A 12,220-nucleotide genomic window follows, 5' to 3' on the forward strand; every position below is an offset into this window, starting at 1 on the left:
ATAGCTCGTTCCAAGAGCCGACACAGATACGATGGGCTAATGTTTGGATTCTCAGACTCTATATCCCCTAATTAAACTCTAGGTTGATTTATTGTCCTGGGTCAAGAATGGAAAAAGTCATGTGATCAAAGCCTGGCTGATGGTTGAACCTTGATCTTGAGCCCATTAACAGGGCTACAAGATATGCCTAGAGTTACCTCAGCATTTCCGCTGCGATTAGAACGCAATGGAAAGCACAAAAAGAAGCAGAAAATGAAAATGACGTTTATCTATTGACCCGACTTCTGGATTTGCTGGGGCTGATTTTCTTGCTGTTTTAGCGTTCAATTTGGGGCGCTGTTGGGGCAGTAGAGGCTGGGAAATCTGGTGAGAATGGGTTCTGTCAAACTCTCGCTGGTTCAAGGAGCCGCTGAATTGTCTGGTTGGGCCTGGGGCAAGTATACGGAGCTCCCGTCTCGAGCAGGTGGGAACTTTGTGTGAAAGGGGGTTGGGAAGACCCCCTGCCTGACCTACGGAAGGCCGAGACCCGAGCACGTCCAATGAAACCTGATGGGAAGGAGGCCTTGGGTGGGCCTACAGGTGGGAGAGCCTATAAAAGGCCAGCTGGTGTTACAGGCCTTTTAAATTTCTGTTTGCTGTTTCTCCCCCTTTCTGGTACCAGTTGTGATTGTTATTTATTTATTTATTTATTTTTCCAGCCAAGCACTCTTTATTTACCACACAGGGTTTGTCAATCGTTACCCTCCAAGCTGGCCGGTTCGGAGGGCAGGGGGCCAGGCTGCCCAAGAGGCTGTGCCCTCTCACTGGCCCCCACAGTGAGGGGTGAGCTACTTCACTCAGTGGGTGCTGTGCCGGTCGAGGCTGGTCTCTCCAGCGGAGATTGTCCCAGCGGGTCCCCTGGCGACCCAGTGCGCTCTGGATGCCTGACTGGTTCGTCAGAAACACCCCATTCCTCTCATGCCCTGCATGATAAGGGCAGGTCCGTGTGATCAGGAGCCTGTATTGCCACACCTACAGTTTGCTCACAGAGGAACCGGCCGGCCAGTGTTTTTATTCAGTTTAGCCCAAACGTACAAAGGAATAAATGTTTTTTTTGGATGTATATGATCAAATGTTGTCTCGGCAGTTCCTGAAATTGCTGTATTCTCGCCTCTATCGAACATTTATGGTAACCGATTGTTGGTGCAGCCATCAAACACACAGTGCATTGTGTGTCAGTGTTCTGGATAATGATTGAAAGGGATGCGGGGGAGAAATAGTTCTCATGGTTGTGCTTTGAATTAACGTTAGTTTGCAAAGTTAAACAAAGACATCAGCCGACGAACACTGTCGACTGCCCAAAGTAGGCATCTCGTTTTTAAAATAATTAAAACCGATATTGACTGCAGTCTCTGATAATCACCTTGCTGGTTTGCCAAAGAATGTTTAAATTTGAATTCGAATTATATTCCGATAAGATCTTGTACCAAAGCTGCTTAACATCTCGGCCTAGACAGGATCAGAAAATACTGAACAAAAAGGCATTTACACACAAGTGACGGAATCTGTAAGTTGTGGGAGCCACCGCGTGAAACTTGATGGCATTCTGATGATTGTTAATACAGCAGGTATTTGGCTAAATTCTCACTCAGCAGTGTGCGGGGGTAGATTGATTTGTCTCGATGATTCTGTGCTTGGAACAGTCACTGGAACTATTACAAAACACAAAGTCTGCAACAATATCAGCAAAAAAACACTTGTGATTTTTCAAAAGCTCTCAGCTCAACAGCTTCCAACTATCGATCTCAAATACAATAACCCTGTTTTTCTAGTTTGACACACACGCAGTTGCACCAGTGTGTTGTCGTACCGTTGCCTTGGTAATCTGAGCACCCCGAGTGTAGTTTAAACACACTTGGGGGGAGAAGTTTGTTCACATCTCTATTGGGGCGTTAACCCAGGCACATTGGTACCTCTAGCGCCTTGAAAAGGTTTGCACCTCCCGCCCAGAAATTGGTCAGAATCGGTTAAAGAGCTGACAGGACGCTAAATTAGCCGTTGCACACCAGAGCTGGAGGGGCCATCATGAAAATTTGGTCAGTAAATTTTGTGGACCCATTGTGATAGCTCCGATTCAGATTCCAGGAAAAGCCAAGTCTCGCGCTGTTATGTCTGTCTGCCACTGCAAACTGGGAGACTCACGCACCGTGCTGTGTGTAAACCTTGCACTGACTGTGACCTCCGAGACTCGCGCACCGTGCTGTGTGTAAACCTTGCACTGACTCTGATCTCCGAGACTCACGCACCGTGCTGTGTGTAAACCTTGCACTGACTGTGACCTCCGAGACTCGCGCACCGTGCTGTGTGTTAACGTTGCACTGACTCTGATCTCCGAGACTCACGCACCGTGCTGTATGTTAACGTTGCACTGACTCTGATCTCTGAGACTCACGCACCGTGCTGTGTGTAAACCTTGCACTGACTGTGACCTCCGAGACTCGCGCACCGTGCTGTGTGTTAACGTTGCACTGACTCTGATCTCCGAGACTCATGCACCGTGCTGTGTGTTAACGTTGCACTGACTCTGATCTCCGAGGCTCATGCACTGTGCTGTGTGTAAACGTTGCACTGACTGTGACCTCGGAGACTCACGCACCGTGCTGTGTGTAATTGTTACCTGACTCTGACCTCCGAGGCTCATGCACCATGCTGTGTGTAAACGTTGCACTGACTGACCTCCGAGACTCACGCACCATGCTGTGTGTAAACGTTGCACTGACTGACCTCCGAGACTCACGCACCGTGCTGTGTGTAAACCTTGCACTGACTCTGACCTCCGAGGCTCATGCACCATGCTGTGTGTAAACGTTGCACTGACTGACCTCCGAGGCTCATGCACCATGCTGTGTGTAAACCTTGCACTGACTCTGATCTTGGAGGGAAGTGCTTCCTCATCCCTTTCAGTAGCCCCCAGTGAACGACTCTGCAAACCTGTTATTAGAGGGCGCTCAATGAGATGGCCGCACCGAATTTACCGACCGGGGCACAAGCGTGGGCGTTGCACCAGGAATACGTCAGGATCACAGTGATCGGCAACAGTCAGGTACTACTGGTTTGCACCCCCAGTGAGCCTCGAATGAATTTTCCGTCGGGGCACTAAAAGCTGCATGCCCGGTCGCTAAGTTCAACACTTGCATTAGCACCCCCTCTGGCCGCTAACTGAGGCGTTAGACAACCAGCTCCTGTTAGACGACCTGCTGAGCGATTGTGGTTGGGTCTTGCACCAAGACCGACGGAAAATTTCTCTGGGTATAATCCTAATTCAAACATAGCTTTATTTGACAAACTAGCAAACTGGGTTCTGTTGCTTGGAATAGATACATATATGTTGAAAATTCTTATTCCCACTTCTATAATGGGGACTATCTATGTAAGCTTGTCCCGGTCTGGCCTAGAATTGGGACCTCGTTTTGCCCGTTCTTCACATGTAAAAGGAGGTAAACAATGGCCAATTTTGTGGAGCTGCAATAAGTTGCAGAGGCTCCCACGTTGGTACAGTGTGGATCACTGCCTCTCTCATCCATCACAATATGGCAGCTCACTGAATGAATTGTTTAATGTGGTCCTTGGGGGCCAGCCGGTACATGCTTGGAATGGAATGGATGCTGGTCGTGAGGTTGTATCAGTGGTAATGTATGGGAACTTTGTAAAAGGAATATCACATGTAACTCTTTTCCACTTTGTGCTGTTTGTCACACCAGCTCCCCCGGCAGTGAGGGTATCGCCACAGATTGAGGCAAGAAATGTAGGCAGCAGTGTCGAGTTCACCTGCTCAGTAACCGGCCACCCGCGGCCCAGGATTGAGTGGTTTAAGGAGGCTGGTGATTTGCCCCCAAATCACAGAATTAGCAAAGGAATCTTGAGGTAAGATAATTAATCATTATTTCCTATAGCTCTTAAGGTAGTCTTTTCTCCCAACAACAGGCATTCTATACGGAATTACAAGCCAGTTGCTGCCTTGCAAAGATGTGAGACTTTCAATTGTTTCAGATATCGAATTCCAAGTCTGAAAGTTGTGTGGTTTAATCAATCTCAGCTGAACCCGAAGTAAAGCTCTAATTTTCATACCATTCAGCTTAAAAATGAGGCGTCTGAGAGATCATCTTGTAGATGGATAAACCGGTATGGAAAAAGTTAAACCAGAATATTACTTTAAATTAAACTGGAGAGGGAGAACGAAGGGGCATGGGCTCAAAGTAGTAAGTGTTCATTTTCAGACTGATGCCCAGAAATATGTCTTCACACAGAGTGTTCAATGTGTGGAATAAACCTGCAGGTGGCGGAGTGGAGACAGAAACCTTGGAATGATGTAAACAATTGGCCTGGGGGGGGAGGGGCATTGTAATATCTCCAGAGGGATGAATTAAGATGGGTATTTGTAATTATCTTGTGATCCAGTCACCTGTTTTATGGAACCTACAGGCAATTCAATCTGTGTTAAAGGGGCAAAGTACAAAAACGCAATATTACAATGTTCACTGTTCACTATCTACAATATCCATCAGTTACTATGGGGCCGACATGGCCCTGTGCCCCCGCTAACTGAGGTGAGGCAGGACTTCCTGCGCCCAGTGTGGAGGTCCCGGCCCGGCCGCGAAATTGGGGTTACCGCCCCTCACAGGAAGTGGGGCGCAATGTCGTGCGATGCACTTCCTGTTGGGGGCGGTGTCCGGGGCGGAATCGGCAGCGCTATGCGGCCTCTCTGCGTAGCGCTGATGCATTTCAACGCCCCTCCCCTTCCGTTAAAGGAGGGGGGTGGGGGGGACGCTGCAAGCTCTTGGAAGATCACTGGGCTACCAGGGTTGTGTGGTGCTGTGGCCGCTGCCCAGCACCCAAACGCAGCTCTGGGCTGCACGATCGTGGCCAGGACCACGCACCATCAATGGAGCACAGGCCGACCAACGAGTCGGCCAAAGATAAAACCATGGCGCGCACCTCGTGTTTAACTTCTGCCCCGCGAGCAGTCCTTGGCCTGGTTTGCGACCCGCGAGGCTGGTGCTGGTGTCGCCACGGTGGGGGGGGGGGGGGGGCACTGGCCCAGTTCCACCGTGGGGCGAAAAGGGGTCGCCATGCACGGCGATGATGTCATCGGCGGAGTTGCGGCGGGCAGGAGCGCTGCCGTGCTCGCGCCTCTGCTAACTCCCGCGCAAAAATATGGCTCCTCTTCCCCCCCCCCCTCTGGTTCTTTTGTCCTGTGCCCTTTGTTTAACGACCTCCTGCCACTGGAAACTGTTTCTCCTGATTTACTCAATCGAAACCCTTCATAATTTTGAACATCTCTATTAAATCTCCCCTGCTCTAAGGAGAACAATCCCAGCTTCTCTCCGCATAACTGAAGTCGCCCATCCCTGGTAACTTTGGTAGGCTCCTTGGCCTCCGCTGGGCATCTGACTGGAGCAGGAGGGGTAAGTATCTGTGGCAGCCTCAGTATAGTGGGGATATAAATTCCAGAGGCGATGGTGAGGAGGAGGAAATCCTGAGCCAAAGGACGATGGCAGTGGAACATCTCCCTGGGAAAGGTTGGCCAGAGGTGATCCACAGCGATCTGCTCAGGGTCGGCAGTATGTATCCATACTGTATTTACTGATAACACAAAGATATGCAGGCAGGCAACGAGTAGAAAGAAGATTCATTATCGTCAGTCACAGTTACTGAAACCTAGGTCTTTAGCAGGCCATGTTCCCACTCCTGGGTAATGACCTATAAACTGATAAATAATACCGCCATTTATACAGGTCGCTTGTTGGACTGCTTTCTTGCTTTTTTTCATTTCATTGCTTACACACACTCAGTTGTAGTAATGGCAGGATCAGGTCTTTATTAAAACTTCATACTACACAAAAACCAATATAAAAGTTACTGAGACATAGACTTCACAAAACCAGTGCATGCTCCCTGCTGGTGAGACACACATGTTCTGTTTTCCCGTGTGTCTCTGCTGAAACAGTGTTTGCTCACAACTCTTACTCAAAATGAGGTCTTTGAACTCTATACTCCATAAATCATGGTACATCAAAAGTCCATACAAATACTGACAGACTGACGATGTAAAATAAACACCCAGCCACCCAACCTCCTGAAATTAGTTTATTGCCACAATCCACTCTTGTTATGAATTTTATTACAGTAACACAGGTGACCAAATTGACACATTCGAATGACTTTCCTGTGGAGACCTCCTCTGCTTTAATTTAAACTTCATTTTACAATCCATGCTCATCAGAAAAGCTGCTTGAACTTTTAACCCTGCATGTGTCATCTCAGACTGCGCCGTAGCAAGGTCTTCCGTACTTTCAGTCCCACAGCCCATGGAATCATACAGTACAGAAGGGGGCCATTTCGCCCATCGTGCCCGTGCCGGCTCTCTGAAATAATGACGGGGCCTCGGTTTAAAGTCTCATCCAAGAGACGGCACCTCCGACAGTGCAGGAACTTCCGACTCGGAGGCGAGAGTGCTGCCCACTGAGATACGGCTGACACAAATGATAAAGCAATGAACTGAAATGGTGTAATGGCTGTGCTGTGTGTTACCTGTGTATTTGGAGAGGTGTTTATCTGACATCAAATTGCATTGTTTGTTATCTTTATAGAATTCAGAATATCCGAGAAGGAAATGAAGGTGTTTACACCTGCAGAGCATCCAACCCGTTTGGGCAGGTGCAGGACAGTGCCAAACTTGTCATCCAAGGTAGGTTGTACTTCACATGCACCTCGGCTGAAAGAGGAGTTATATTTACCTTTTAGACAAAATGTGGCTGGCTAAACAGGACAATGCTGATCGAAAGCACCCGATTATTCTCTGAGGGGCTCCACCTGAATGCAGTGATCAATATTAGGGTAAAGTGGCAAGTCAGATCCACAAGAGGCAGGAAGCAAAGGGTAATGGTTGATGGGTGTTTTTGTGACTGGAAGGATGTTTCCAGTGGGGTTCCGCAGGGCTCAGTGCTTTGTCCCTTGCTTTTTGTGGCATATATCAATGACTTGGACTTGAATGTCGGGGGTATGATTAAGAAGTTTGCAGATGATACTAAAATAGGCTGTGTGGTTGATAATGAAGAAGAAAGCTGCGGACTGCAGGAAGATATCAATGTACTGGTCAGATGGGCAGAACAGTGGCAAATGGAATTCAATCCGGAGAAGTGTGAGGTAATGCATTTGGGGAGGGCTAACAAGGCAAGGGAATATACATTAAATGGTAGGACACTGAAACGTGTAGATGAACAAAGGAACCTTGGAGTGCAGGTCTACAGATCCCTGAAGGTAGCAGGCCAGGTAGATAAGGTGGTTAAGAAGGCATACGGAATACTTGCCTTTATTAGTCGAGGCATGAAATACAAGAGCAAGGAGGTTATGCTTGAACTATATAAAACACTGGTTAGGCCGCAGCTGGAGTACTGTGTGCAGTTCTGGTCATCACATTACAGGAAAGATGTGATTGCACTGGAAAGGGTGCAGAGGAGATTTACAAGAATGTTGCCTGGACTGGAGAATTTTAGCTATGAGGAAAGATTGGATAGGCTGGGTCTGTTTTCTTTGGAACAGAGGAAGCTGAGGGGAGACCTGATTGAGGTGTATAAAATTATGAGGGGCCTGGATAGAGTGGATAGGAAGGACCTGTTTCCCTTGGCAGAGGGGTCAACAACCAGGGGGCATAGATTTAAAGTTATTGGGGAGTGGTTTAGAGGAGATAGGAGGGGAAATTTCTTCACCCACAGGGCAGTGGGGGTCTGGAACTCGCTGCCTGAAAGGGTGGTAGAGGCAGAAACCCTCACCACATTTAAAAAGTACTTGGATGTGCACTTAACGTGCCGTAATCTACAGGGCTACAGACCAAGAGCTGGAAAGTGGGATTAGGCTGGGTAGCTCTTGGTCGGCCGGCGCGGACATGATGGGCCGAAATGGCCTTCTTCCATGCTGTAAATTTCTATGATTTTATGAGGAAAAATTGAGAGTAAAAGTCAACATCATGGCTTCTTAAAATCTTGTTACGGTCATTATTGCTGAATTGATGCACCATTCCACAGCTGTACAGTCAAACCACTGGGTGTGCTTCTCCAGAACATTCTTGGCAACAGTCAGTCTGACAAAGTAGAACGTATTACAGAAGTGAATTCACACACAGTTTATCGGAGAGAATAGATGAAGTTGCCAGATACATCGCAATGGAGCTGGAAAATGAGGAGGAGAGGGCAATCCGGGGGTGCAAGGATATTGGAGACATGGGTCTTTACTGGGGACAACCTGAGGGCGGTGTGTCCACTGCAAGAGAGTCAGCTACCTGGGTATGTAGAGGGTAGAGTCAGCTACCTGGGTATGTAGAGGGTAGAGTCAGCTACCTGGGTATGTAGAGGGTAGAGACAGCTCCCTGGGTATGTAGAGGGTAGAGTCAGCTCCCTGGGTATGTAGAGGGTAGAGTCAGCTACCTGGGTACGTAGAGGGTAGAGTCAGCTACCTGGGTATGTAGAGGGTAGAGTCAGCTACCTGGGAATGTAGAGGGTAGAGTCAGCTACCTGGGTATGTAGAGGGTAGAGACAGCTACCTGGGTATGTAGAGGGTACAGTCAGCTCCCTGGGTATGTAGAGGGTAGAGTCAGCTACCTGGGTATGTAGAGGGTAGAGACAGCTACCTGGGTATGTAGAGGGTAGAGACAGCTACCTGGGTATGTAGAGGATAGAGACAGCTACCTGGGTATGTAGAGGGCAGAGACAGCTACCTGGGTATGTAGAGGGTAGAGTCAGCTACCTGGGTATGTAGAGGGTAGAGTCAGCTACCTGGGTATGTAGAGGGTAGAGTCAGCTACCTGGGTATGTAGAGGGTAGAGTCAGCTACCTGGGTATGTAGAGGGTAGAGACAGCTACCTGGGTATGTAGAGGGTAGAGTCAGCTACCTGGGTATGTAGAGGGTAGAGACAGCTACCTGGGTATGTAGAGGGTAGAGTCAGCTACCTGGGTATGTAGAGGGTAGAGACAGCTACCTGGGTATGTAGAGGATAGAGTCAGCTACCTGGGTATGTAGAGGGCAGAGACAGCTACCTGGGTATGTAGAGGGTAGAGTCAGCTACCTGGGTATGTAGAGGGTACAGTCAGCTACCTGGGTATGTAGAGGGGAGAGACAGCTACCTGGGTATGTAGAAGGTAGAGACAGCTACCTGGGTATGTAGAGGGTTGAGTCAGCTACCTGGGTATGTAGAGGGTAGAGTCAGCTACCTGGGTATGTAGAGGGTAGAGTCAGCTACCTGGGTATGTAGAGGGTAGAGTCAGCTACCTGGGTATGTAGAGGGTAGAGTCAGCTACCTGGGTATGTAGAGGGTAGAGACAACTACCTGGGTATGTAGAGGATAGAGACAGCTACCTGGGTATGTAGAGGGTAGAGACAACTACCTGGGTATGTAGAGGGTAGAGTCAGCTACCTGGGTATGTAGAGGGTAGAGACAACTACCTGGGTATGTAGAGGGTAGAGACAACTACCTGGGTATGTAGAGGGTAGAGACAGCTACCTGGGTATGTAGAGGGTAGAGACAGCTACCTGGGTATGTAGAGGGTAGAGTCAGCTACCTGGGTATGTAGAGGGTAGAGTCAGCTACCTGGGTATGTAGAGGGTAGAGTCAGCTACCTGGGTATGTAGAGGGTAGAGACAGCTACCTGGGTATGTAGAGGGTAGAGTCAGCTACCTGGGTATGTAGAGGGTAGAGTCAGCTACCTGGGTATGTAGAGGGTAGAGTCAGCTACCTGGGTATGTAGAGGGTAGAGTCAGCTACCTGGGTATGTAGAGGATAGAGTCAGCTACCTGGGTATGTAGAGGGCAGAGACAGCTACCTGGGTATGTAGAGGGTAGAGTCAGCTACCTGGGTATGTAGAGGGTACAGTCAGCTACCTGGGTATGTAGAGGGTAGAGACAGCTACCTGGGTATATAGAGGGTAGAGTCAGCTACCTGGGTATGTAGAGGGTAGAGTCAGCTACCTGGGTATGTAGAGGATAGAGACAGCTACCTGGGTATGTAGAGGGTAGAGACAACTACCTGGGTATGTAGAGGGTAGAGACAGCTACCTGGGTATGTAGAGGGTAGAGTCAGCTACCTGGGTATGTAGAGGGTTGAGACAGCTACCTGGGTATGTAGAGGGTAGAGTCAGCTACCTGGGTATGTAGAGGGTTGAGACAGCTACCTGGGTATGTAGAGGGTAGAGTCAGCTACCTGGGTATGTAGAGGGTAGAGTCAGCTACCTGGGTATGTAGAGGGTTGAGACAGCTACCTGGGTATGTAGAGGATAGAGTCAGCTACCTGGGTATGTAGAGGGTTGAGACAGCTACCTGGGTATGTAGAGGGTTGAGACAGCTACCTGGGTATGTAGAGGATTAGTACATGAGGCGTTGGTTGCACAAAGTGTAAGCCATGTCTGGGCTGTGCCACCTAGCCTACAAAGCCTTGCAGAGACAGTTGGCCATTTGCGATATGATCCCAGTGCTAATGAAGGTCATCGCTCCCCTCAACAGAGGGAGACAGAGAGAGAGAGGCATGGTAAAAGTGTTGAGGGTTTGTTCCATTGTGCAGTGGTAATGGTGCTCGAGTGTGACATGTTTGTTGCTGGTGCTTTGTGGTCTTGTCTATGCTGATGATGCATTTGGACAAGGGGCTCTGCTGGTTCAGGAATGAGAGGTTAGAGCTGGACTGCTCCAATCTTGTCCAACATGGTTCGAGAGAGTCCAGAGTCGTCGAAACAGAGAGTTGTTGTCAGGTTGGAGGAGGTTGCAGAGATAGGGAGGGGCAAATCCATGAAGGGATTTAAGTACGAGGATGAGAATTTTAAATTCAAAGCGTTGATATGGACCAGGAGCCAACGTAGGGGAGCAAGGAAGGGGATGATGAGGATAACAGACTTGGTGTGGGATAGGACACGCACAGCAGAGCTGTGGACAAGCAGACGTTTACAGAGGGGAGGATGGGAGGCTAGCCCGGAGAGCATTGCAATAGTCGAGTCTGGAGGTAACAACGGCACAGGTCTGAGTTTCAGCAGCCGATGAACTGAGGCGGGAGTGGAATTGGGCAGTGTTACGCAGGGGGCAGTAGGTGGTCTTTGTGATGGAGGTGGGAAGTGCAGCTTGGGGTCCTGTAGGACTGGAGCTTGCCAACAGTCTGGGTCAGCCTGACACAGAGGCTGGGAAGGGGGATGGAATTGGTGTCGAGGGAGGCAGGGTGAAAGAATTAAAATGATTTCTCACTGGTTATTTTCAGCCTTACCCATTGTCATGATAAACGTGAGGGCATCGATGCAGATGGTAATGGTCGGTGGCTCCGTGGAATTTGAATGCCAAGCTATCGGGGACCCACAGCCTTCTATTCAGTGGAGTAAAGTGGAGGGAAGGTTGTCTCCTGAAGTCATCATTCAGAATGGAATGCTGAAACTTGAACATGTGAAGGAGTCTGATGCCGGGCGTTACCGCTGTACAGCCACCAACGACGTGGGCTCTGTCCAGTCTGAGGTGGTTCTGTATGTACAGAGTGAGTGAAACTTGAATTGTTCTGTAGTATTTTTGAGTTACACAGAATGTACAGCACAGAAACAGGCCTCGGGTCCGTGCCGGGGTTTATGCTCCACACCAGCCGCCTCCCACCCCTCTCCATCTCACCCATCACCGTATCCTTCTATTCCTTTCTCCCTCATTTAGCTTATTTAGCTTTGCCTCAAATGCATCAATATTATTCGCCTCACTGAATCCATGTGGTAGAAAGTTCCATGCTCTAACCATTCTTCAGGTAAAGAAGCTTCTCCTGTCTTGCTTATTGGATTTATTAGTGACTATCTTATATTTACGGCCCCTAGTTCTGGTCTCCACCAAGTGGAAACATCCCCTCTGCACCTACCCTATCAAACCCCGTCAGAATTTTACAGACCTTTATTAGGTTATCCCTCAGCCTTCCCTTTTCTCGAGAGAAGAGCCCCAGCCTGTTCGATCTTTCCTGATAGTTCTAACCTCTCACTTCGGGTAACATCCATGTGAATCTTTTCCACCTTCTCCCAGTGTCTCTATCAGTTTTGTAGTGTGGAGACCACACCTGTGCACAGTGCTCTCAAGTTAATCATAAAACTTGTACAAGGCTCAGCTCACAATTGTATTTTACCATTATACACGGGAATGAACCTGATAGGGATTAAAATGTTTCTTCACGTGTTTGAGTGTCCTT

The 12,220-nt window shown here is 48.8% G+C and overlaps 1 protein-coding gene across 1 annotated transcript in view; it reads left to right on the plus strand.

The window, feature by feature from the left end:
• Positions 1–12,220, plus strand: part of hspg2 (heparan sulfate proteoglycan 2) — a 643,156-nt gene that overhangs the window by 548,144 nt on the left and 82,792 nt on the right. The window contains 3 exon segments of the mRNA XM_070860710.1: positions 3,741–3,903; positions 6,630–6,727; positions 11,270–11,536. Of these exon segments, the coding sequence (XP_070716811.1) occupies positions 3,741–3,903; positions 6,630–6,727; positions 11,270–11,536 (528 nt within the window).

Source organism: Pristiophorus japonicus, chromosome 18 (assembly GCF_044704955.1).
Source record: "Pristiophorus japonicus isolate sPriJap1 chromosome 18, sPriJap1.hap1, whole genome shotgun sequence".
Classification (NCBI taxonomy): domain Eukaryota; kingdom Metazoa; phylum Chordata; class Chondrichthyes; family Pristiophoridae; genus Pristiophorus; species Pristiophorus japonicus.